This window comes from Macaca thibetana, chromosome 14 (genome assembly GCF_024542745.1).
Source record: "Macaca thibetana thibetana isolate TM-01 chromosome 14, ASM2454274v1, whole genome shotgun sequence".
NCBI lineage: Eukaryota > Metazoa > Chordata > Mammalia > Primates > Cercopithecidae > Macaca > Macaca thibetana.
In genome coordinates this window covers 67,404,614-67,431,740 of record NC_065591.1, presented here as the reverse complement: position 1 = coordinate 67,431,740, position 27,127 = coordinate 67,404,614, and the positions used below count along the sequence as shown (strand labels likewise).

Below are 27,127 nucleotides of genomic sequence, written 5' to 3'. Positions count from 1 at the left end.
GTGGAAAAGTGTGGCAAGTCACCATCTTAAAAGTGATCAACATAACCATCATCAGTAATACGACAAATTCAAATTATGTGCTTCCTGATAGGATGTGGTGAGAAGAGCCCATCATCACATCTGTGATATTTCTGCCAAAGATAAATAACCTGAATCAATCATAAGGAAACAACAGGCAAAACAAAACTGAATGGCATTCTAAGAGTACCCAGCCCGTCAGCTTCAAGATTGTCAAAGTCATGATGGTCAAGGAAGACTGTTTCAGATAAAAGAAGATCGAAATAATATGTGACTCTGAACTTGATCCTTTTGCCAGAATGGACACTATTAAGACAAATGGTGAAATCTGAATAGGGCCTGAGGATTAGACTGTAGCAATGTTTTTATGTTAATTTCTTGGTCTTCATGGTTTCATTGTAGTTATATAGGATAACATTCTTGGCCATGCATGGTAGCTCATGCCTGTAATCTCAGCACTTTGGGAGGCCAAGGCAGGACTGCTTGAGCTCAGGAGTTCAAGACCTGTGAGAAAGAGAGAGATGTCATCTCCACTAAAAATAAAAAAAAAAAAAAATTGTCCAGGCCTGGTGGCATGTGCCTGTAATCCCAGCTACTTGGGAGGTTGAGGTGGGAGGATCACTTGAGCCCAGGAGCTGGAGGCTGCAGTGAGCTATGATCGTGCCGTTGCACTCTAGCCTGGGTGACAGTGCAAGACCCTCTTTCAAAAAAAAGAGAAAGAATAACATTGTTGTTTGTTGAGTGTGATGAGGTATCATGTCCACAACTTACTCTCAAATAGTTTAGGAAAAAAATTATTTATATTGTACTTGAAAATTTTTGTGAGACTGTTTCTAAGAAATGACTTAAAAATTGTGTAATGTTCATTGTAATCTATTTCATGTAAACGAAATGAAAATTATTTATTTTACTTTTATCCTAGTATTTTGCTCATTAAAGCTTAGATTTGTTTATTTAAGAACAGTAGGGGCCAGGTGTGGTGGCTCACGCCTGTAATTCCAGCACTTTGGGAGACCGAGGCAGGCGGATTGCCTGAGGTCGGGAGTTCGAGACCAGCCTGACCAACTTGGAGAAATCCCATCTCTACTAAAAATACAAAATTAGCCAGGCATGGTAGCGCGTGCCTGTAATCCCAGCTACTCGGGAGGCTGAGGCAGGAGAATCACTTGAACCAGTGAGGTGGAATTTGTGGTGAGCCAAGATCGTACCATTGCATTCCAGCCTGGGCAACAAGAGCAAAACTCTGTCAAAAAAAAAAAAAAAAAAAAAAAAAAGAGTAGGGCGTAGGGCAGACTTTATTCAAGAGGGGCTACCACAGTGGAGTTCTGTAGCAGGAGAGAGAGATCAGGCTCAACTCCCTAAAACTTAGATTTTAAAAAACAATAATTTATTGAGTGCTTGGATTGTGCCAGGCATTGTTACAAGCAGTTTTTGTGTATCGGCACAACAGTGCTATGAGATTAGAAAGCGAAGGTAGTCATGTTACTTGCCCAAGGTCACATTTTCTGAGTATTGAGCTGGGATTCTAAAGCAGTGTAACTCCAGTGTTGTTAATCCTACATTTTATTGCCTCTAATGAAATAGTGTTACTGCATATATTTTCGATAAATTTATATAGTGAAGTCATACTTTTTTTGGAATATATGTTTATATCATATACATTGAATGAAAAAATATACTGTTCATGTTTAATTAGAAGAAAAATGATGTATTAGTTTTCATCAAAAGTAAATATAAATCTCAAAAATCATTTGGTATTTCAGAGAAGAAACTTTTAAAGGTATATGTTAGTGTGATTTAATGATACATAAAAAACATAAGAAATAAAATTGTGTGTATGTATGATTAAAAAAAATTAGATGAAAATATATGAAACAAAACTCCCTAAATGGAAAGTGGTAAAAAATATTTTGAAGAAGAGTTTGCAAGGAAGGGAAACAGGAACATGAAAAAGAAGTTTGAAATATATATATGAAGCATGAGTTTGCTGTAAAAATGGTGGTGGAAGCAGGGGGTTGGGGAAGTCCCCACGTTTCTCCTCCTCGTGATCCCATTATAACTCATTAAATGGGGAAATATTCCACCCTCTCAGAAGTATAGGGAAGAGTGGCTTCCAAACTTGCAGTCCACCCCATGGAAAGAAAAGTGAAATATGTGATTTGTGAGAAGACTAGAGGTTGTCGTCCTCTGGTCCAACTTCTCCATCAGGTGGTGCAAATATATTAAAGTCACTGTATTAGTTTAAGACACAAACTGGGTGGCTTAAAACCTAAATTTATTCTCTCACAGTTCTGGAGTCCAGAAGTCCAAAATCGAGGGCTGTGCTCTCTTAGAAGGTTCGAGGAGAGAATCCTTCTATGCCCCTTCCAGATTCTGGTGGCTCCAGGTATTCCTTTGTTCCTTGCTTGTGCCTACACAACTCCAAACTCTGCCTTTTTTTTTTTTTTTTTTTTGAGACAGTATTGCTCTGTCGCCCAGGCTGGAGTGCAGTGGCACGATCTCTGCTCACTGCAACCTCCACCTCCCGGGTTCAAACAAATTTTTTTTTTGAGACGGACTTTTCCTCTTGTTGCCCAGGCTGGAGTGCAATGGCACGATCTCGGCTCACCGCAACCTCCACCTTCCAGGTTCAAGCAATTCTCCCGCCTCGGCCTCCTGAGTAGCTGGGATTACAGGCATGCAACACCATCCTGGCTAATTTTGTATTTTTAGTAGAGACGGGGTTTCTCCATGTTGGTCAGACTGGTCTTGAACTCCCGACCTCAGGTGATCTGCCCACCTCAGCCTCCCAAAGTGCTGGGATTACAGGTGTGAGCCACCGTGTCCGGTTGGGTTCAAACAATTCTTGTGCCTCAGCCTCCCAAGTAGCTGGGACTACAGTGTGCGTCACCACACCTGGCTAATTTTTGTATTTTTAGTAGAGATGGGGTTTTGCCATGTTGGCCAGGCTGGTCTCACCACATTGCCCAGGCTGGTCTCAAACTCCTGGGATCGAGTGATTCTCCTGCCTTTGCCTCCCAAAGCATTGGAATTGTAGCCATGAGCCACTGCGCCTGGCCTGTTCTTCTAAGAACACCTATCATTGAATTGGGGTCCCATCTAGATATTCAGTATTACCTCATCTTGAAATCTTTAACTTAATTTTATCTGCAAAGGCCCTTTTTTCCAAATAAGACTACATTAACAGGTTCAAGGGATTAGGATGTGGACATATTGTGTGGGCCACTATTTAACCCACTATACCATTCTCATATGGCCTGCCTCTCTTTTCTCTCAAGCTACCCTGCCCAAACGATGGGGAAATTAAGATGTTAATCTTAATTTGTATTAATCTGGACTAAAGTGTCAACCGACCACTAAGAAAATAACTAAAAAATATACAGAAACAAGATAATTAAAATAGTGTATTAGAAAACAGTTGTCTAACACACAAGAAGGCAGGAATGGAAAGAGAGAGGAATAAAAAAAATAAGACACAGTAAACAAATAGCAAAATGACAGACGTAAATTCTACCTTATAATTACATTAAATGTAAAGAGACTAAACAATCATATGGCAAAGAGTAGAAATGTGGATATAAAAAACATCCAACACTATTATGTCTATGACACACTTTATATTCAAAGACACAAATAAGTTGAAAGGGAAAGGATAGAAAAGACATTCCATGCAAACAGGAACAAAAGAGAGTGGGGGTGGCTGTACCAATAGAGTTATACACAGTAAACTTTGGGACAGAAACTGTTACTACAAAGAGCAGCATTTTATAATGGTAAGGGGTGGATTCATCAGGAAGACATAATATAAACATGTTATAAACATGCATGCAGCTAATGGCAGAGTCCCAAAACACATGAAGAACTGACAGAACTGGAGGGAGACATAAATCAGTAACAACAGCTAGAGAATTCAATACCCTGCTCTGAATAATGGATAGAACAACTACGCAGAAGATCAACAAAGAAACAGGAGATTTGAACAACGGGATAAGCCAATTTGACCTAAAAGATATCTTTATCTGTGAAACACCCTAGCTTCTAGCCTGGGTAGGAGCTGGAGAGATGTAGAAAATGTGGAAAGCAAGCCTAAGCAGCTGTGTGGCCTATGCCTGAGAGCCATCTTCAGTGCCCCCTTGTGGCTATATCTGGGAACCACAGGCAGAATCATGGAACTGACCATCTTCAGTCTCAAAGGGCAGCCCTCACCACTACACCCAAGGGCAGACTTCGTCTTCGGGGGAAAGGAGGTTCCAGTTCCTTCTCCCAAGATAACAACTCCCATCCCAAGGCAATGTTCACAGAACCTACTGGAGTCCTCCTGCCTGCCCCATGCACAGCTTAAAACCAGAGTGGTCTCAGCTCTGGTCAGACCACTGAGGGCATCCCTCTGGGATTTGGGACCCGGTTATTGTCCCTGTTCTCCTTAGGCAGATGGCGGAGTTCCCCAGTGCACAGGCGCTCACTCTTCACCAAAAGCAGTGCTTGAGGATAACAGCCTACTTTGGTGGAGTAGCCTCAGTTAAGGCCGGGGCTTGACTTGAAGCCAGAGACTGAGGTTGCAGTCCAGCCTTGGGTCAGCCTCAGGCTCGGGCTGGGGTGATGCTGAGCCCCTCATCAGAAAAAAGGCCTTCTCCCCATCCGAAAGGAAATGGCTGTCCTCTAACCTGAGCTCTCTAGCCTGAGGCCTGCCTGGCACTAGAAGCCAGCCTCTGTTGTCCCCTCCCAGCACTCCTCTCACTGCTCTGCCCTCCTGCCCACATAGAAACTCTGGAGACACCAGCTCTCCACCCTTCCAAGCCAAGCCCCACTGCTGTCTCTGTCTCCTCCATCTTTCAAACCAGCAACGTTTTTCCAATAAGGCCTCCCTATCCTTCCCCTGCTGCTCTGCCCTTCACTGCCTTCCTTTCCTGGTGACTCCCAGCCGCCCTTCAAGGCCCAGCTCAGGCGTTCTTTCCTCATGAGGCACCCCCGGGCAGGTTGGGACTTCTGGCACAGCTCTGACTACCCTGTGTATCCTCAGCTGTTCTCAGTGTTTGTCTCTGCTCCCAAGTAGCTCTCTCAGTTTCCAGCACAGAGGAGTTGGACCTGAGGGGGATGAACAGCAAGGACAGGCAGGACAGTTCTGGCAGTAAGGAAGTTAGAACGAGGTCCTTTGGTCTCGGCTAGGAAGGGTTCCCAGGTGCCTAGTATTCACTGAACAGAAAGGAATTAGAAAAGAGGTGGCATCTTGAAATCGCTAGGGTGACAGCAGGCCAGGCCTCTGCCTTTTTGGCAGGGAACACAGCTTGAGTGACCCATAAGGAGCCTTCCAGCTCAGCCACTGAAGGGCCCTCCAGCTGGACAGGAGCCCTTTACCACATGTGGTAGGCACCATGTGAAGTGGCTCCCAATGACCCCTGCCCCCTGGCATCCATTCCCTGGTGTAATCCCCTCCCCTCCAGTGGGAGCTGGACCTAGCAATGTTCATTTAATGAACAGAATATGGCAAAGGTGACAGGATATCACTTCCCAGGTTAGGTTGTAAGGGCCTGGGACTTCTGTCTTGCTCACACACTTCACTCCACTCACTGGCTCATCTTGCTAAGTCAGCTGTTGTGCCATGAGCTACCCCATGGAAAGGCCCATGTGGCAAGGAACTGAGAGTGGCCTCTGTCAACAGCCAGTGAGGAAGTCAATCCTGCAAACAACTGCAGGAATGGGCTTGGGAGTGGATCCTTCCTCAGCCTGGCTCCAAGACGACTGCAGCCCTGTGAGAAACCCTGAGTGGAGGACCAAGCCAAGCCTCAAATCGTGACTTGGAACTGGGAGACAACAGATGCTGCTGGAAACCATTGAGCTCTAAAGTAGTTTGTTACACAGTGATAGGTAACTAACACACCACAGCAGTGTCATGTGGGCCAAAGGTGCAAGGGGCTAGAGGGCTCAGAGGGCAGCCAGCTGGGGCCCCAGTCTCCCCCAGGTGTCAGCAGCAGATGCAGATGCAGCCCCAGCAATAACTCATAGAGGATTCTCACTTTCATTTATTTTCTAGGCATATACAAAAGTCTGACATGGTGCTATGATCTCATCAAGAGATAACAGAATACACAGGAGAGGGTTGGGTTTCCTCCCTGGCCCAACCCCCTCAGGAAGGCACAGAAAAGTGAGGCTTGGGTTCGGGGGCCACCTGCTTTGGAACTAATCTGCTGCTCAGAAGGCCAGGCCCCTTCTGAAGAGGGACCTCTTCCTCACATCCAGAATCTGTGATGTGGGGAAGGTAAACTGAGGCCACCAGCAAGTATGTGCTCCAGGCCAAGGCTGAGTCTGTGCTGCATCCATGTCATCAGCCACCCAAGAAAAACCAGTTACTCCACCTAGCTCATGGTGGCGGCATCCTCTCTGCAATGGTGCATGGGGGGCAGTCCTTTCCCCTGCACGGTGTCATTGCCACCCCCATCCTCATCCTGGAGGCCAGTCCAGGCTCTGATGTGAGTGACTGGGGGTGAGGAGTGGGTGACAGAAGGGAGATCAAACAGGAGCATTCCAGATGCCTACTACTGTCCTCACACAACAGGTCAACCGTGCTCTCCAACTCCTCCCCTTGGCAGAGAAACTGGTCCTGCAGTTTCAGGACTAGACAAGTGTGGGGTAGTGGCAATAGAGGGGCTTGTATGAGAAGTGGCTTTTGCCTCTCATCCCTAGGGGCAAAAAGTGAATCATCTAACTGGCCCAAGTCACTAATGGCGATCCTTCTTCCCCAGGCCAAGACTGAGTTTCCTCTGTCACTTCAGGAAGGGAAGAATAGAGGTTAGCTGAGCCACCCAGATTAGGCCCAGATTTAGCCACCACCTAGAACAGGGCAAACTGGAAGTAAAAGAGCTTGAATTACTGACTTTTTCCTTCTTAAAAAAGACCTAACATTGTAATGGTTTAGCAAAATTATTATAATTTCTTTTAAATAACCCACAGACACCCATGACGCTTCCAAATTTACAGAGCATAAAAGCAATTTGCAACTGGTTCCTCCAAGGAGTTGGCCCCGAAGCCTGGCTCAGTTCACCTCCAGGACCTCAGTCTCCAGGAGGCCGAACTTGGTCTTGTGCTTGTCGAAGAGCTTCACCAGGGCCTCCATGTACATGGTGTGGTACAGGTCGATATCTTGCTGGGTTGGGTGCTCCAGCTTGGGGATGGTGATGGGCTCTCCCACTGCAGGGACAAGACAGAGGCTTCTGGTTAGTCAACACCCTTCCCCTGGGCATCTACCATGATGCCGAAGGCAGTGATGCTGGGCTGTGGGCCTGCCATGTGGCAGGAACTGTGCCAAATGCTTTATGTGCTGCATCTCTGGTTGTCCCCTATTACAGATGAAAAGACTGAGGCCCAGGGGCATGTGAAGGGACCCACCCAAGGCCACACAGGTGCTAAGCTGCAGATGGGATCAAGACTGGTTGAACCCACTGCATTCTGCTAGGAGGGTCTATGACAGTCAGGGGATCAAGTAAACATCTTTGCTTTTGCTCTGCTCTGGGCAAGCCATTACTGCCTCTCTGAGTCTCAGTTTCCTCCTCTGTTACATGGGGATTCTTCCTCACAGGGCTTTATGAGGATTCTGCGAGGAATGTGACATGCTTTAAAAAGTGTAGGCCAGGCATGGTGGCTCACGCCTGTAATCCCAGCACTGTGGGAGGCAAAGACCCGCAGATTGCTTGAGCTCATGAGTTCAAGACCAGCCTGGGCAACATGGTGAAAATCGTCTCTACTTAAAAAAATACAAAAACTTAGCTGGGCGTGGTGGTGCACCAGCTACTCAGGAGGCTGAGGTGGGAGGATCGCTTGAGACTGGGAGGCAGAGGTTACAGTGAGCTGAGATCGCGCCACTGCACTCCAGCCTGGATGACAGAATGAAACCCTGTCTCAAAAATAAAAAATAAAAAATAAAAAGTGTGGTTAAGGGCAGGAGAGGAGGGAGAAGACCAGCATTTATGATCTGTGTGTTGCTTTATTTTCTTATCCTGCTGCATCTCCATACCCAATCCATTCCTATGTCCTGTCAATGCTATTTCTGAAATTTTTCCCACATCATGCACATCTCTTCCATCTCCACTGCTACTCCCTTGGTCCAAGCCACTGGCTACCAAAACAGCCTCTGGGCTGGTCTTGTGGCTTCCATTTTTCTAACCCATCTTCCATCCAGCAGCTCCAAGGATCATTTTAAAATGCAAATCTGAACTTCCCCTCCCAAACACTCTCTGGTAGCTCTCCATTCTCAAGGTGAAGAGCAAATTCCTTCACATTGCCCACAGGACTCAGCCCCTCCCCAGCCACACCTGTGCATGGAATTGTTCCTGCTGCCTCCCTGTTGCTTTGTCTCTATCTAAAAGTACAAGGCAGGACAAATGGCCTAGGAGCACAAAGGATCTTTATGAGCTTTGGCCCCTCAAGTCCACTGCCAAGGGCCCATGTGCTCCTGGGGGATCCATTAACACATACACACACACCTACTATAGGTAATTCTTTAGAATCCTCTAAACAATCCCAAATGCACCCAAAACAACACAGACGAGGGCCAAGTGCAATCACTGTTTTCCACTCTTCTGACAGGTCTATGCTGCAGTCATATTAAGGTTTTTCTTTCTGTTCTTCAAAAAAAACTACACAATCTTGTTTCTGAACTTCACTTAGGCTATTGTTTCTGATAAAAATTCTCTTCTCCTCTATTTTGCTAGATAATTCCTATCAGTTAGCAGTGCAAGAGTTACCTCCTCCCTGGGGTCCGCTAGGACTCCCTAGAGCACCTGCCCATCCTCATCACATTCCCCCACCAGTCCTTGCTGTAATAGTCTTCCCTGATAGACTAGTAGGTGCTGCAAACCCGGAGACTGCAGATTTTCTTTCCTTACCCATCACAGAGCTTGGTTCATCACATAGGCTCAATCCCCGACCCCTACTACTACCCTCTTTGACCAAGCCCATCAGCACCCAACACTTCAAAGTCCTCATGGCTAAGGGCATGGCCATCAGAGCCAGGTGGCCTGCACTGGAATCCCGTCTCTACTGCTGACTAGCTGTGTGGCACCCTGTGTTCAGGACAGCCCTTGGTCAGCAGGCTAGGGGCTTACCAACAGTGGTGATGGGCTTGGAGTAGGGCACCAGCCCCCAGGTGTCGGAGGAGAAGAGGCCTCGGCCATGGAAGATGCATGGGGCGAAACCAATGTATTTCTGGAACTTCTTCTGGACCCATCGGCCCCAGGAGCCCTCCTCAAAGATCACCTGCTTGTACACTTCATTCTCTCCAAAGGAGTACATGGGAACCAGGTCGGCTCTGGAAGGGAGAGGCCAGGGTCTGTCATACCCTAATTACTGGCTTCAGTTTCTGTCAGCCTAGAGGCCCTGGATACTGGCCAAGTGTCCCCCTCCAACTGGGTATACCAGAATCACCTGGAGTGTCCCAAGTTCACATGGCCCCTCTCTACCAGGTTCTGATGGGCCTTCTGCCCCACTGCTAGTGACTGGGGAGCATACAGAGCTCTGGGTCCCCCAGGCAAAGGGAAGGCTGAGCATCCTGCTCTGGAATGCCTGTTTTCCACCTCTTCCTGCAGGGCCTGCCTCTGCCAGGAAGTTCTCCCTGTCCCCCAGCCAATCCAGGTCTCTCTCAGCCCTGGACTCACCATTGTGTCACAGTCTCAGCACACTGTGTTGTCACTGTCTGTACCTCCACCCTTCCCTACCCTTGGTGCTCCCTGAAGGCAGGGACTGGGTCCAATTTGAATGGGTCCCCAGGGGCTGGCCCAGGGCTGAGCCTGAAGGGCAGCCTCTTCTTCCAAAGCCTGAGGTAAGGTCCCCAGGGGACAGAGAAAAGAGCTGCTGTCCCCCAGTCACATTCCATGCCACCCTCCTTCCTGACCTCCTGGTCTCCCAGCAAAATGATGTATTCTGGCCCCAGGTGGTCCAGTCCGGCATATAAGCCTGGACTCTTGGCCCACCTGCAAGGGCCCCCAGGCAACAGGTTGCATCTGTGCCCACCCAGACACACATGGGCAAACTTGGCCCACACTGTGCAGTCTGGGCTCCAACATCATCCCCTCCCCAACAGAATGACTGACTCCCTTCCATGCCTTCCTGGGGTCTGGGTCCTGTCTTCAGGGGCCAAGGAGTCTGCTGCCCTGTGCTGAGGGACACTGGAGGGAGTGAGTGTGTGTGTACTCACCCATGGCGCAGGGCCAGTTTCACAAAGCCCTTGCGGTTCCGCAGGGTGACTGCATTCTTGCCAGGCATGGAGCTCAGAGACTCAGCCGCACCCCCCACCACGATGATGATAGCATTGCCACTCCCATTCTTTGAAAGCAAATAGTCTATGGTGTCCCGGTTGACAGGGCAGATACCTGGGGGGAGGGAAGGACGCACAGTCAGGGTTGCCCATGGATCCACTCCCCATCCCCAGCACACAGTCACGTGTAAAACACAAAGAACCCTGGTCTTGGCCCCAGACCTAGCCCAGTCCCTTTGGAGTTGTCTGGTTCTGTGTAAGCTATTCATTTTTCTGAGCCTCAGTTTCCTCATCTGTAAAATGCAGCTAATGATACAAGGTTGTTTTGGGAACTCATGCATTTGGCAAACATTCCCTGGGCCCTAATCCTGCCAAGTCAGTGCAAGGTGTTGGGGATCCCAATGCATCAGTCTGGTGGGAAGTCCCAGGTGGCTGGACAATTACAGTGCCATGGACAACAATCAGATTGTATAGAGGGCAACACAAGGGCTGGGGATCCCTGGAAAAGGGGGTCAAAGAAGGCTTCCTAGGGAAGTTGTTATCCGAGTTGAATTCTGAAGACCATATGGACAGCTCTCCTCCTCAGCCCTGACCCACCATGTCTGCAGCAGGTCGCATCTCCCAATGCAGGCCCAGCACCAAGGAATGGTGTGTTGGCTCCCTGTGTCACCCTGCTCGATGGAGAGGCTCAGGCCTTGACAACAGTGCCCAGCAGGAGCAAGCAGGGGGTGGATTCTCACCTCCAGACATCAGGTACTCCCTCAACACAGGCAATCGGAAGTTGCCCGCCAGTGTAGCCAGGTAAGGCCGTATGCCTGGGAACTTCTTGCTCACTTCTGTGGCCTCTGTGCTGAAGTTGCAGAAGGCACCCAGGCCCATGATGCCATGGGGGTGGTATCCAAAGATATAGTTCCTGGTGGTCAGCAGGTTGTGTGTCTTCACCAGCTGCAAGGATGACCTTGGGTCAGAGGAAACTGGCTGGGAGAGGGATCCCAGGGCATACCCAGAGGGTAGGGAGTGTGTCATTTCCCCTGGGCCTCCATGGGCCTGAGGGCTGCTGCAATGACTCTCCACACCTGACCTCAGACTCTCATCCCCAGGGCCACAGTGCTGGTGTTGGGCAGTCACCATTTGCGCTATGGCTCTCTGGGAAGGGGTGGGTAATGTTTGCCCTTGTTCCTCTCAGTCCCCAGCCAAGCACACAGCAGTTCTTCTTTGCACTCTGCCAGCCTCCGGCATTCCCTCCCTCTGGGCCCATCCTCTTCGCCACAGCCAGAGTGATTATTCTAAAACTCAAATCCAACCCTTGTCACTCTCAGACTGGAAAGGGTGTCTGGCTTCATATGAGTAAGGTCCAAGTTCCTGAGTTTGGCAACCAGGGCCTTGGCTGCAAGCTCTGCCCCCACTGTCAGTCTCTCCAAACTATGAGCTCCTTGGAGGTAAGGTTTACTTGGCCCTGTGCTCTGTGGGCTCCTCCACAGTTCACAGAATGAGACAGGCAGCCCACCTCCTACTCCCCTGGCCTGGAAAAGGGACACTGGCTGGCTCAAATGGAAACTTTCCCACAGTCAGCTGGGCTCAGCTCAGGTTCTGAGGCAGGAAGGACAAGCGACAGCCCTGTGCCAGCCAGCCTAGGGTAGAGGTCAGTTGTAAGGCTGTAGCAGCTGAGAACCTGACCTGTGGTACTAAGGACACTGGGCTGCTCCAAACGATGACTGGCTTCCTCAGGGCCCACCCGCTGCCCTGGGGCTGGTGCTTGGAGGGGTGGGTGATGCAGTGTCCCTAAACCCTAAGCCATGAGAGGCAGAGCCTGTGACACCTACCCTGCGTTACAAGGAACAAGATGGGGGTGGAGGAGGCTGAGAGAGACAATGAGTAAGGGTATTCTGCTCATAAAAACATTACTTTTATTCTGATTAGAAAAATAATAGGGCCAGGCATGGTGGCTCATGCCTATTATCCCAACACTTTGGGAGGCCAAGGTGGGAGGACTGCTTCAGCTCAGGAGTTTGAGACCAGCCTGGGCAACATGGTGAAACCCTCATCTCTACAAAAATACAGAAATTAACTGGGCATAGTGGCACACACCTGTGGTCCCAGCTACTCAGGAGGCTGAGGTGGAAAGATGGCTTGAGCCCAGGAGGCAGAGGCTGTAGTAAACCAAGATTGAGCCACTGCAGTCAAGCCTGAGTGACAGAGTAAGAAGAAAGGAAAGAAGGAAAGGAAGAAAGGAAGGAGGAAAGGAAAGGAAAGGAAAGGAAAGGAAAAGGGGAGGAAAGGAAAGGAAAGGAAAGGAAAGGAAAAGGGGAGGAAAGGAAAGGAAAGGAAAAGAAAGGAAAGGAAAGGAAAGGACAGGGAAATAAAGGAGAAGAAAAGAAAGCAGAGGGAAAGAAAATAAAGAAACTCCTAAAGAATTTTACAAATATAGGAAAGCAAAAAGAAAATTTAAAAAAATTCATATTTCCATCCAGATGAAACAATCTGACTCACTGAGTCCTTTTTCTACTCAAAAATATACATGCTCTTTTTCAAAATCCACAAAATTGAGGTTATATGGGTTGATATCATTTTTATATCATTTTCCACCAAACATACAGCTATCTGTCCTTATCAAAATCCCTCAGTTCCATGTCTTCTCGTGGCTGCATTCGTATTCTACAGCACAGCTCTCCTACATGTAACAGCACCGACTCAAACCCTGTTTGATGGACATTTTAAAAACTTCCAAAATTTCCCTCTTAGAAGTAATGCTTCAATAAATACCTTATCTTTGTCCACATATCTGATTGTTTTTGTGAAACAAACTTCTAGAAATACAATTCCTGGATAACAAGGAATGAACACGTTGGTCTTTTTGGCTGCCCTGCCTCAAGAGAAGTGATATCAATGACACTCCCACCTGAGTGCTGCAAAGTGCCCCTTCCCTGAACTGGTGCCACCTGGAAGCAGAGTCACTGGCCACCAGCAGAACGTCAAGAGCCCAGGTTTTCTGTGACTCTAGATTTGGGAGCCTCCTGGCAGAGTTGAAGGACCTTGTGTGCAGCTCTGGGGGAGAGGATGCTGGTGGCTGACCTTGGAAAATTGAAATCCCAATCTTTAGGTGACAGAGAGGATGGAAAAGGGTGGCTGGCACCATTCTCAGCTCTGACGCTGCCAGTCTATGCAAATGTGAGCAAGACTCCCTCTCATCCCCACCGCTTGGGGGACTGATGCTCTTTCTCCCGTTTTGCCCTTGGCAAACAGATTAAAGTTGCTCCAAAACCCAACCAACTCTCAGCTACTCCCCAAATAAATGGGAAACAGCAGCAGTCTAATCCATGGCTAATGGGGCTTGGGACAGTGAGCAGATCTCAAAATCTCGTTTATGTGAGCTCTGTAGGATTGCTGTTCCAATGTTTCGCCTCCTAACAAGCAGGTCTGCCTACCAAATTAGCTCTCAGTGAAGCTGGAGTTAAAAAGCTCCTTGTGGGCCGGGCACGGTGGCTCAAGCCTGTAATCCCAGCACTTTGGGAGGCCAAGATGGGCGGATCACAAGGTCAGGAGATCAAGACCATCCTGGCTAACACGGTGAAACCCCGTCTCTACTAAAAAATACAAAAAAAACTAGCCGGGCGAGGTGGCGGGCGCCTGTAGTCCCAGCTAATGTAGTCCCAGCTACTTGACAGGCTGAGGCAGGAGAATGGCGTAAACCTGGGAGGCGGAGCTTGCAGTGAGCTGAGATTCGGCCACTGCACTCCAGCCTGGGCGACAGAGCAAGACTCCGTCTCAAAAAAAAAAAAAAAAAAGGCTCCTTGTGCTAGTTTTGATGAAAAAGGCAGGCAGGCATTGAGGGAAGAGCTGGGGCAGCCAATACCGGGTGGGAAACTTGGAAACTTGCTCCTGAGCTGATGGCCAGGCCTGGGATAGTTACCCCAGCAGGTGACCATCACGGCATGCAGCATCTTTTTGTCCCCTTCCTATGGCTACCCCCACCTTCCCATCGGGCCTTGATAACCAGGAACACACAACACAGCATGGGCTGGCAGAGCTCTGAAAGGTCTAAGCCATTCCTTGGATGACAGGAGGGAAGCTGAGGCCTAGAGAAGGGAACTGCACTTCCCCTGTGGAGGTCACAGCAAATTATCCTGCATGTCTGCAGCAGGCCAGTCACTGCACTTTTCCCTGGGCTGCTGGATGAAGACGTGTCACCCAGTGGGCCCCAGGTGGCTCTTTAAATCATCTCCTCCCTCCTCAAGGCTCTGATGGGACATTTGTTTGAATGAGGTGCTTTGGGACACAGTGCAAGTCAATGCCCTTGCTGTAGGACCCAAAAGAATGTAGGCATCTGACCAGCTCTGATCTATTTTCATGTCACACTCCCCTCCCGCAGGGCTGAAGAGAATGTCTGTTCTGGAGGGAGGGGAAGGATACCGCCAATGAAGGCTCTGTTGACACGCCTGCTCTTGTGTCCTCTTGCTGCCTGTTTCCAGTGGCAAAGTCCTAGCCCAACACGATGCCTAGGCCAAGCCTGCTGGCTAATGTCAGTCTGGGAAACATTCCTATCAAGTCACTCTTTATACCCTGCCTCCCACAAGAGGAAAGGTGCTCAGATAGGCTTGTCCCACCACAGCAGTGCATAGAGGAAAAAATTCAGACCCACAGAAGAGCAAAGGCTTGCTTAAGTTTACACAGCACAGCACAGTGATGGTGAAAGTAACACAGGAGTAAGACCATGGGCCTCAAAGCAGACAGCCCTGGTTCCTACACTAGTCCTGCTACTACTTAAGCTTTGTGACCTTGGGATAGTCCCTCGTCTCTGTGCCTCAGTAAGCCTATCAGTGAAATGAGGCAGATGGACAGGTGATTCTAAGCTTAGAGAGAGTCTTTCCTAGTCTCCTCTCCAAGCATTCTGCCTACACCTTGGGGAGAGGTGACCTGGGGCACTGTCTGCTCCTCTTCCAGGTGGCTGGTGGTCTCGGTGGCTATTGCTAACACATGAACCCCACCTGTGCCAACAGAAGGGATACATTCTGGGCCAGATGAGCTGTTCTGCTGGCAAAGACCAGAGTCCCACCAGGAAGGGAGTAGGTGGGTGGGTGGGTACAATGGCAGATCTTCATTACATGATTACTGGCAAGAGGCCAGGAAAAGGGGGTGGGACAGGAGGGTCACACACAACCCTACAGAGTGTCAGGCATGATGTCAGATCACTATGGCTAAATCCTGACTGCACAGAAGGGGAGACTGAGGCCCTGAGGGACAGAGGCAGGGCCCAGCCTAAGCCCCAGGTTGAGGCTCAACACCCCAGCCTGCCTCAGGCCCAGTTTGGGTTTTGTCCTAGTGCCCCAGGGAGCCCTCACAGGGCCAGGTTGCATGTGCCCTATGGCTCCAACTCCCAGTTGACTTCTTGGAACAGAGATGTGAGAAGGACACAGGGGTTTGTTTTGGTTCTTTTGGAAGGGTGGAGATAGCAAAGGACACCTGCCTGTCCAAGGTCTGACCAACGGTCATCAGGTCATCCTGTTCCAAGTGGATGGGGCTACTGGCCTCCTGGAGGCTTCCAGAGGACCAGGCCACAGTGGCAACAGAGAACACTGGAGCCTGGCCCCTGAGGTGAGAGAGAAAGCAGAGAGAACAGTCTATCATCACTCACACCCAACCAGAACTGATCACTTTTCATTTTTTTCATCATACAGCTTTTTTTCACTTTTCATCATACAGCTCCATTTTGCAGATGAGGCTCAGCAGGCTTGAGAAAGTCTGCCCATGGCCCCATGGTAGAAAGTGACAAAGTCTATCAGGATGCATTAGACAGTGAGCCCACCCCAAGGGCAGGGCTGACTTGTGTCCCCATGCCCAGCAGAGCCCTGCACTGGACAGGGAGCAATGGTGGCAGGTCAATGAATGGAGTGACAGGGCAGGAATTTAAACTGAGATCTCCAGCAGCAAACGGGGAGAGGGAGACCCAGGAAGCTGGAATCAGTCCAATGGGGAAATCCAGGAATTGAATCTCTCCAGAGAAACAGGCAGTAGGAAATCAGTGGAAAAGAACCTGGGTCCCGAATTCAATAAGCCTGGATGGTGGTTGCAATGTTGCCATCATACTAGACTATGCAGCCTGGACAAGTCCTGCCCATCTTTACCTGCTCAGTTTCTTTACCTCCAAAATGAGAGGGTTGGGTCCTATGATCCAACTTTCTCCCAACAAAAGCAGCTTCAAATTTTCTGCAGTCAGAGAGATGGGGTCAGGAAAAGGAGAAGGAACTCTGACCCTGAGGAACAGTAAGGTCCCGGGAAGACTGGGCTTAGGCTAAGGATGAGCAGAAGGAGCTGGCCCTGCCACCCTCAAAATACTGAATGCAGTGAAGGATGCAGGGTTACCCAGCCACTGCCCCCAGGCAGCACACCAGGATCTCAGTCACTGACTCACAACAGCAAATATACACCACCCTGCACCCCGCACAGAACACTTTCACATTCACACGCTGCCTCCACTCTTCAGCACCCCTACCTTCTCGGGGAGACTCAGCAACTAGGGTGTGCTGGGGCTGGGGTGTTGAGTGAGCTAGCCAGACAGGTCTTTCCCCTGTGGGGAAAACCTTCAGGATCCTGCCAGAGTTATCCTCAATTCACCAGCATCGCCCAATCGCCCACATGCATCAGGGCCAGATGACTGTGCCTCACCAGCCCAGCTTGCAGCAGGCAGGGACCAGACAGAGGTGAGAATGAAAGCCAAACTGAGCCACATTTCCCTGTCAGGACCTCAGGGCTGGCCCAAAGACGATGGATACTCAGAAGAGCAGTGAGGTCCCCAGCACAGCTAGACACAGTAGGAAGGAAACCCAGAGACCAACTTGGTCTAAACTTGCTTCCCTGTGGGTGGGTTAAGGCCCGAGTTCAGATTTCCCACCCATTCCCACCCTCAAAAGACAACACTCACAGCACTTTACCTGGATGGGAAAGTAGTCTCGAAAGTAGCGCCACACAGCCCAGTTTCGGACCCACTGTGACCTCCTGCCACCTTCCAGGGAATAAAATACAGAGTTAGTGGGGGTGGGGGTACATTCGGGCAAGGCAGACAGGACAGGGCTGGTGTGAAATCCAAGCGGGTGACCATCACCCCATGGAGCATCTTTGCCCCCTTCCTATCGGGCCCCTTTCCACATTCATTCCCTCATGTTATGCAAACCCTCGACTGAGTGTGAACTCTTGTGAGGACCAGAACAGTGCCTTTTGAGGGGCTTTTAACCTCCCCCCAAAGGACTAGTCCAGTGCTTTTCACTAAGTGGGTGTTAAAAGAGACAGCACTCAGGATGAGGCCCTTCAGCTTGTGCAGGGGGGAGAGCATACCTAGAATGAGGGGTGGGGCAAGGGAGGCCTTGCACTTACCCTTCTTGGGTGTGTTCCAGTCAAACACCAGCCAAGTGAAGTAGAGCACAGCGATGAGCCAGCAATCGGTGCAGAATATGTACATGAGGATGGCACTGCAGGCCACTCCTGCGGGGGCAAATGGTCACAGGTCATGTCCTACTGGGCTTCATCTCCCCTCAGGGCCATGGTGGATGGAATAAGTGTTTACTGTGGCACTAAGCTAGGCACACCCAGGGCCATGGGCATAGGGCCCACAAACCCTGAGAAACAGCTACAGGAATGCTCAGCCCAGGGAGGAGCAGATTCCTGGGACAAGACGAGCCTCATCTCCCAGATTCTGATGGACTGTCTGGGCATTGAGGGGCCCATGGGCTCCATGTTATCTGTGCAGGAACACCAAAGGAGATAGGCTTCAGCTTCTTGTGAAGCTGTTCTTACTGTCCCCTCCTTGTGTGTGCCCCCGTGCCAGCACCCAGCCCAGACACTGTGGATGAGGGGAGGGAACACATACCCAGTGCCTCTGCATCTCAAGACTTGGGCTGAGCCACTGTCTCAAGTGTGAGGCAGGGTGACTTTGCCCCATTTTAGAGATAAAAACACTGAGGTTCAAGGGGGAGATAACTTGCCCAAGGTCACCCAGCAGGACAGTGGCAGAGCCAGGATTCAAACACAGGTCTGACTCTACAGTCCATTCTCTGCATTAGGCTTTAGAAATTCACCAGAGTCCCAGACCATCACTGGAGGGACCAGAGAGGAGATGCTTGCCCAGGAGGAGGGCTGGCTCCCTTCCAACATAACGGCAGTCCAGGCAGTCCCAGGTCAAAGCGCAGAGCCCATCAGCCTCCCCGTCTTCAAAAACCTCAGCAGCCAGGCATAGTGGCTCACACCTGTAATCCCAGCACTTTGGGAGGCTGAGGTGGTGGACTGCTTGAGCTCAGAAGTTCAAGACCAGCCTGGGCAACATAGCGAGACCCCTTCTCTACAAAAAAATTTTAAAAATTAGCTGGGCAAGGTGGCATGTGCCTGTAGTCCCAGCTACTCTGGAGGCTGAGATGGGAAGACTCCTTAAGCCAGGAGTTTGAAGCTGCGGTGAGCCATGATCGTGTCACTACACTGCAACCTGGGCAACAGAGGGAATCCCTATCTCAAAAGTATTAAAAAAAACCCTAACAGCACACTTGGAAGACTTGCCTGGGGGCTGGCTTCCATTGGTCACCATATTCTGGGCCTGTAGGCCATAAAAGAGACTAACCTAGCCTGGCACAGAAAGAAAGGAAAGCTTGTGCCATGCCTGCTTTATTTCATGGCTTGCCACTAGCTGCCCTCAGCAGGGCTTCTCTCTTTCCATTTTTTACCCAACCTTTAAGGCCTATCTCAGACCTCAGCTCTTCAAGAAGTATTCCCCAATATCATACTATCTACATATCATCTCTTGCCTGTAAATTCCCCACACTGGGCGGGGAGGCATCTTCTTTGGTGCCTGGTATTCGGCACAAGGGCAAGGGCAGCAGGTACTCATGTTTGGTGGGAGAAGCATGGCCTCCTTCTAGGACTTTTTCCACTGCCCAAGAAGGGAGGCCAACCCTTGCTGTGTGTGCCCATCCCCTGGTGGTCCCAGGTGCTGTGGGCTGCCTAGCTCTGGATGTCATGCTCTCTTCTCACCATGCTGAGCCTCCTCTGGTTTCCCATGGGAGAAGATAAGGCTGGATGTAGACTCTCCATGAGCCTATGGGGAGGGAAATGGTAGCCCCTTGTTGCCCCCCAGTCTAGCCCTGTTCTAGACTCCTGAGCCAGCCTCTCCCCAGGGTAGCTAAAAACAGGGTACAACTCTCTTGTTGGGAGGGGCAGTGAACACAGAGTGACGAGATGTCCAATTTGTCAGGACCAGCTTAGGAGTATGACATCGCAGAAGGGAAGACAAGTTTCTAGGGAAGCATGTGCAGCCTACAAGAGCCTGTTAAAAGCAAACTGTGAAAAGCTTATGGTAGCTTGGTGAATAGCTATGTCTAAAAGCTGCCTACAAAGTCATACTTACTGTTCAGCAGTCTGCCTGATTCCCTTTCTTAGGCCTGAAAAGGGATGACTCTAGCCCCCCAGACTCCATAGGCATCCAGGCTCCTCTAGTGGCATCCTCTAGGTGGATGCTCCAGGTGGGCCAGACAGGAACCATGAGGTTTAGGCTATGGTCTGCGCACCCTGGAAACCTAGCTTCCAGAAACCTCTAACTCTCTTGAGGGGTAATGGGACCAGAGTGGGCTGAGCTCCAGGCCCCACTGCTTAGAGGGCTGGTCTCTCTGGGAAGGTGGGTATCCCTACCAACTTGTCCTTACTCTGCTGCTGAGGCAGCCTGGATGGAGAAGAAGAGGCCTGATGGGTTATCCAGAGACTGAATTCTAGCCTGGCCTTTCTCAGCTGGGGGCTTCCTCCCCTCCCCTATGTGTACACAACTCTCTCTCAAACCACTTACCATCCCTTTCGTCATCTGCCTCCCTCATTAGACTCCCTCTAGCAGACAGCTCTTTAGCCCCTGAGCTCCTTGAGAGCAGAAACCAGGTGACATTAATCTCTCCAGCCCCAGAAACCAAACACAGGAAGAGCAAAAGGATGAACTAAATCCACCAAATGACCTTCCTTTCTCAGAGCCTAATCCTTGTCCTCTGAACAACAGGCTCTGGTTCCATGCTCTTAGGTCATGGGGCTGCAGTAAAAACCACTGTTGCTGAGCTCATGAGAAGCTTAGAAGGCCCTGCTTGCCCCACACATGGAAGGCTCAGGACCGCTTTCACACATCACCCACTTTCTGCACATCATGGTGCCTGCAAAGACACTTGTGATACAAAATTCTGGAGCCCCGCGGCCTGTGGTGCAGGGCAGTCTGTGGATGATCAATGGCAGGGAAGGCAGCAGTGTGTCCTGGTGAAGAGCATGGACTCTGGGACCAAACAGGCCTAGAGCCTTAGTCCTGCCACTTGCTGGCCAAGCCCCATTCCTAAGTCTTAATTTCCTTACAGGGTATTGGGAAAATTAAACATGATGTTTGAACTTACTTAGCCTGACACACAATATCCATGGACTTGAATGGGGAAACAAATGACATCTAAATTTTCACTTATCTCTTATGGAAATTTGGCATTTCCTTCACTTACCAATGTAATAAATCACAGAATTATCAGCAGTATTTATGACACAAATAAATAACAAAGGTATTTTCACATAACTTTGTAGCAGTTTTACACTTGCTACTAGATCGTTTTATTTACAGTAATAAAAAGGCACCTGTTACTACATGTCTAATCAACTTTTTTAATGTGTAGATATTTATATTTTATTATCAGTAGTTTCCTTTGAAATCCAATGCACCTTGTATTAAATACTCTAAAACACTAAGAAAGGTCATAGGCCTCATCAGAATGCCAGAGGGTTCCATGGCACAAAGTGGTGAAAAATCTCTGGTCCAGGGAGAGACCAACAGGGCTACCATGGTCTTTGCTTGCCAGGTGAGCTTCTGCCAGCAGGTTTGAGAGGCAGAGGGAGGGAGTGGCTGGGGCTGCTGAGGGTGGTAATTAGCAGTAGCTCAGGAGATCTGCCTGTCCAACCAGGCCAGGCTCCCACCTATGCGAGGCGAGGCCAGGCAAGGGTGTTGAGAAGATGCTGGGCCGGTTTCTGGGCTGTGGTTGGGTCTGATCAATTATTAACCTACAGCCTAGGGCCAGTCCCCATCACCAGCTACGTGAGCTGGTGTTCTACAAGCTGCTCAGCTCCCTACCAGCCAGGCCCAGACCCACTAAGACAGGGATAGTGGTGGCTTTTGGGTGCAACAGGGAACAAAGGGAACTGGTCTAGCAGACTAGGCAGGGGGTCTGGGAGGCTGGAGTCCCTGGGTTCTTGTCCTGGTCCCAGTACTTTCTTCTCATGTGACCCCAAGCAGGCCTCCACTTCCTTTTTGAGTAAGAAGGGGTCACACTGTGCTCGCTACTCTGGGATTCTAGTAAGTGGCGAAATGCAAGCCATGTTAGGGTCTGAGTCCTAAGGGAGCCTGTTTAGTTTGCTCAGTTCTTCCAACCAGTGTTTGGCTTCTCGAGGCTGCATGTCCCTGTAAGACTTTGAGGACAGTATGGCCCTTCTCCCTAGAAAAATGTGCACATACTGTCATATATAATCTTGCATATAATTTTAAGGGTTCATGGATCCCCTCCTCAAAGCCCGTTCTTGGGCCTAAAGGTGAAGACTGGCTGTTTCAGCCCCAGTTCACTATTTCTGGGCTTCCAGTAATGTGGGATTCCTGGGGAATGCACTGAGTTTCTGCTCAAATCCCAACTCTGCCATTTAATGAGCTTCACGGTAGCAGGTAGTTGATGAACCTCTGCAAATTTCCATTTTCTCACCTGTGAAGTTCTATCCCTTGGCTATGCAAACATGGTCTGAGTTTCAGGGCACCCCATGCATCTGTCTGAAGGACAGCTGCTCAGCACTGACATGGTAAGTCCTGATGATCCCCTACCAGCCTATATAGTCCCGAAGAGTGGGTCGCCCAGAGGGACTGGCTCACAGGTGCTAGAATGCACTCTGTGATGCTCTGGAGCAGGTTCATCTGCCTTGACGTGCTGAGGAAGCTACCTGCTATGCTGAGAGCACAGGGGTCTGGGGAAAAACAAGAGGCCTCTTCCCTCCCCTCAGACAATCATAGTGTCCTGCCTCTGGCCTGGATGGCAACCTAAGGAGTGAGGGTATCTTGCCAGACCTGCAGAAAAAGCAACCAAAGCACCGATGTGGGCTGTGCTGAGAGACAGCAGGGAGCAGGCCTCGGGAAGCACCTGGGGAATGTGCTCAGCTAAGGATGGGTGTGGGCTAGGAGTGGGGTCTGAGGGCACCTCCTGATGACTCCCATGTAATGGGGGCCCATCATGACCAGGCCCTGCGCCAGGTGCTCTCATTTCTTATCTTCAATCCTCACAAAAGCCATGTGAAGCAAGCACTTTCCTCACATTCAAAATGAGGAAACTAACACTCAGAGAGTTCAAATAATCTGTGTAAGGTCACAGAGCTTGTTTGCAGGAGATTCAGTACTTAAACATGGCACCAAACTACCTTAAGGCAAAGTAACATACCTGCTAGAAAATGTCTGTTGGTGGGCAGGGTGGCACTGTGGGAAAGGCACAGGCTTTGGGGGTCCTATAGACAGGGATTCAAATCTGTGTGACCTTGGGCAAGTTACCTACCTTCTCTAAGACTTGAGGTTTCCCATCTGTAAATGGGAACTATCACACCACCTCCCACCGAATCTCGCTGAATCCTCATGCATGCTGAGGGGTAGAGCACTTGATCTGGGACCCAAAGGTAGATGTGGAAATGTGCTGGGGGGGCAGCGTGTGTAAGACTTACTCTTATTCCCTCACCCCTGCAGAGCAGGGCTCCTACTCTAACCTCTGTTGGGGAATGGACTCTGCCTGCCCACCCGCCCCCGCCGTAAGGCCCAGCTTACCCAGTACAAGGAAGGACAGGACCCACTGGAGCACTGAGATGACCTGTAGCTGCTTTTCCACCTTGGACCTATTGAGCCAGGTGACGGAGAAGAGGTCCTGGAGGGCGGAGAGGATGCTGGATCCAGTGCCTACAGCAGAGGGAAGATGTCAGTCCACTGTCACCCTTCCCTCCAGTCACAGGGTCCCCAGTACAAACCTCACCTCCCACAGGAACTTTTTTAGATGTGAGAAGACCATCAGCTATAGAATCAGACAGACCTAGGTTCAGATCTTAGCCCTCCACCCCATGGCTTTGTAACTCTAGGCTGTCTGCATGCTCCCCTGTGCCCTGGTTTCTACAGATACACAATGGGAATGGTATCGCACTCAGGGGGTCATTTTGGAGACCACATGAAGTATCTAAAGAGGCTAATCCAGGGGCTAGGCCTTGGGAAGTCTCTCATAATTGCCAGTTTTCTTCCATCCCCTCCACCCCAGTCAAACTCCTGTCCTTTATCTGGATCTAGTACAAATATTTAAACTTTGCTATCTGTCTGTGAGGCCAAGGACAGAGGTTCAACATCCAATTTCCAATGTTTTTTTTCTCCAAGTGTACTTTGAGCATCCCCAATCCCTGCTCGGCCTTCTGTATGTCCCAGATTAATACCCCTTCTCCAAGGAGCTGAACCCTCTTGCCCCCACCCCCAACACCACTGATTCCCCACACCACTACCACTTTCAGAGAGATGTACATGTTCATCCTCATCTCAGTGCCCAAAGTGTGGGGCCCAGAAAGGAATAAGGTGACAGCCTTTGCTTCCCCAAAGGGCCCAGTGGCCAGTGAGCTTCAGGCAGCCTGAAGGACACTGAGGGCTGTAATTATGCTCGCTATCAAGCAAGTGCCAAGCCTGGAACTTAGGACGAGATGTGCTCACTTAATTGGCTTGGTGCCCCTAGGATGACGCCCTGGACTCCAGCAGCTGATGGGCAGTGGGGACAGGAAGCCTGGTGACTGCAGGAGAGACAGCACTGGGGAAGAGCATGGATGAAAGTTCCTCACCCATACCCCATTCCTTCCAGCAGCTGAAGAAGTGGGCCACCTCGAACCCCTCTTTGCTGAGCCCCCACTACATGCCCTTTGCTCGACACATCTTCACCAAGCACCTACTGTGTGCCCGTCAAACATTCCTTCATACCATCTGCTCTGTGAAAGGCCAGATTTTATCAGCTGAAAGTTAACAACTGCTTTGACTTTTAGGAGGAAGGAAGGAAATGCTAGGCCTCAAGATGACCCCTTTCCCTGGTGTGATGCATCAGAGGGAAGGGGCTTAGTTTAGCAGAAGAGTCAAACCTAGGTTCAGACTTTGGTTCTACTCACTATGTGACCCCAGGCAAGCTCGCAGGGTTCACTGCCATATCCTCGGTGCACAAACTGGGTGTTCAGTAGCATCTAATAACACCACAGGCATAACTGAGGTGCAGGCAGCAGGATGTGAACTCACAAAAATAAATAAAGAGGCTGGGCCATAGAACCATTCCAGAGGTCTGCCTCATAATTGCTCCTTCACCCCCTTTATAAAAATCCTACCTTCATAGGACTTTCCCACCTCCAGACTTGCCCAGCAACCCATCCTAGAGCCTGAGGGCCCTCTGGGGTCATCCAGTATAGCCTAATTGGACAGCCAGGGAGACTGGGGACCAGAGACAGGCACTGACTGACCCAGGGCTACTCAGGCAGTAGGCGGCAGAGCCAGGACTGAAACCCAGCATTCCTGACCCTGCTTAGAGGACCTTCCCTTTCCCCAGAGCAGCTCTGAGTGCAAAGGCTCTGTACACAGGACACAGTGGGAGGGTCATGCTCAGGGCCTGATCAACCTGCCCAGCAGTGGGGCCTGGACAGATGAGTTCATCACATGCTTATCCTTGAGGGTCTCATAACCCTTCACCTTCACCTGCAAGTGGGGACAGGTTTGGGTGAGTATATAAGGGAGGGAAGTGAAGTCCAAGCACAGGCTTGAGCCCTTGATCCAAGGGCTGGGGCTGGACAAGTCATCTTCCAGCAGCTGGCTCTACCTCCTGAGTCGTGCTGGATGAAGCGAAGCAGGAGCCACAGCCACCGGGGGCTGGTTAAGTGACAGGTGAGTTCCTGCTCCATCTGAGGCAGGCTGGATGCCCTGGCTAGAGAGAAGACAAAATGTACTCTAGCACTTTCCTACTTAAAGTGTGGTCTGGGAACAGCAGCATCAGCATCACCTGTGAGCGGGTTAGAAATGCAGGACCTCGGGCTCCAGACTGGATTTACTGAATCAAAATCTGCATTTTAACAAGATCCCCAGGTGATTAAGTCTGAGAAACACCACCATAAATACTTCAGTCCAAACACTCAGGTAGGGGTGAGACACAGCACTGGGTGCCACCACCTTCTATTCAGCAAGAAAAAAAAGGAAAGCATGCCTTCTCGTGGCTGACTGCTTCCCGTTGCAGACAGGTCCCTGAAGCCAGTGGTTTGAGGGGTGCTTAGGGAAGAGGCACACTGGATGTCAGCTTATCTAGCTCCCTACCTTGGCACCAGGGCCAGCCCCCATGCAGCTTGGAGGAGGAGTATAGAAATTTCACTGATGACATATCCCCAACTGAAACAACTGAGAAGACCTAAAAATTTTTCGTCGTGCCTAATCCAAATCTCTCTGCTAAGCTTATTAGGTGTCTTAAAATCAGGTAGTCATAGCACAGGAAACACACACCATCTTGTTCAACCCTCACCCCATTATACAGACTGGAAACTGAGGGACTGCAGCAAGGTGGGTCTGAGCTCAGGGTTTTCACACACTGCTGGTTCAGTTCTCACCCTGCCTTATCCAGCCCCAACTACCGCCCACAGCTCACTCTGCCAACAAGTGGGAAATGCAGTCTACCAAGTGAACCCTCACTTCCCATCTGCCTGAGCAACTGTACTGGGATGCTGCAAGGTGGTGAGCTCTAGGTCCCAAATACCAAATGGCAAGTGCTTCCGTGGGGGTTAAGAGTTGGGAGGCTCCTGGAGAGGGAAGCTGGGAGGACTGCATCTCTGCATTTCTCAGGCCCAGGCCCTCTCAGGCAATCCCAACCTAGCTGACCATGGAGCCGTGGCCTGGGAGCTGGCCTGGACATGGATGCTGAATCCCGGGCCAGTGGGAGCCCCCAGTCCACCTAAGAAATATTCTTGGCAGAGGCCCTTCCCTGCTTTACTCACTTGATGATTCTCTGATAATGAGATAAAGCAACACATCCTTCAAAACCCAGAGATGGTGATAAGGCAGCAGTCTTCCAGGAAGCCTTTGGAAAGAGAAGGACTTTCCTTCTCTGGGATGATAAACACTAAGGTCTATGCAGGCCTGGAATTACCAGGGGCCATCTTGACGGCCAAGGAGATAATCTATTTGAAGATAAAGTCAGACCGGCACAAGGGAGAAACAAAAGAGAGTCATCCTCAGGGCTTCTACAGTCCCTGGCCTTGTAGTAACTGCTGATTACAAGCTGATTCTGCATCACACTGGAAACTGCCCAAGGGCCAGGTCTGGGTCTGATCCATATCTGGATCCCCAGTGCCCTGTCAGGGCCCGCCCCAAGGGGGTGCTCTGGCCACTCTTCAGGCCCCTGGGGTTCCCTCCAGGCAGGGCTGAGTGACAGGTATGATGCACAAGAGGCCCATAAAGCTTTGGGACCCTCCATGCCCTTGCACAGGCACTTGGACTCCTGTGAGTTTGGCCCTATTTTGATGGTGATACTGGGTCAAGGTCACTCAGCCAGGGGCTGGCAGAGCTGAACTCAATTCAGGCCCAACCTCCAGGCCTGCGTCTGCTCCGATGCTGTGTGTCCCCAAGTTCCTTCTCTCTGCTCCCCACAACAAAGCAGGGGGCAGTGGTGGGGAGCTGGGAGGGGAAGGGGAGAAATGGATGATCTGTTTTCCTTTAGAGGGGTGGGTCAGGAGCACGCATCTTCTACAGCAGGTAAAGTGGCAGCAGGACTTGGGGTTCTAGTCCCAGCTCTGCCACCAACTACCATGCTAAGT

At 50.2% G+C, this 27,127-nt stretch overlaps 1 protein-coding gene across 3 annotated transcripts in view; it reads right to left on the bottom strand.

The window, feature by feature from the left end:
* DGAT2 (diacylglycerol O-acyltransferase 2) overlaps window positions 1-27,127 on the bottom strand; it is a 38,783-nt gene continuing 11,656 nt past the window's right edge. Inside the window, exons 2-9 of one of the 3 annotated variants that reach the window (XM_050756266.1) lie at window positions 23,097-23,225; window positions 17,633-17,740; window positions 17,194-17,264; window positions 11,005-11,209; window positions 10,205-10,379; window positions 9,117-9,319; window positions 7,058-7,203; window positions 1-522 (exon numbers count right to left, since the gene is read on the bottom strand). In XM_050756266.1, the coding sequence (XP_050612223.1) occupies window positions 508-522; window positions 7,058-7,203; window positions 9,117-9,319; window positions 10,205-10,379; window positions 11,005-11,209; window positions 17,194-17,264; window positions 17,633-17,740; window positions 23,097-23,225 (1,052 nt within the window). In that variant the 3' untranslated portion in view covers window positions 1-507. Of the gene's footprint in view, window positions 523-6,020; window positions 7,204-9,116; window positions 9,320-10,204; window positions 10,380-11,004; window positions 11,210-17,193; window positions 17,265-17,632; window positions 17,741-23,096; window positions 23,226-27,127 lie in introns of those variants that run through there. The other 2 variants (XM_050756268.1, XM_050756267.1) reach the window with 2 other exon arrangements.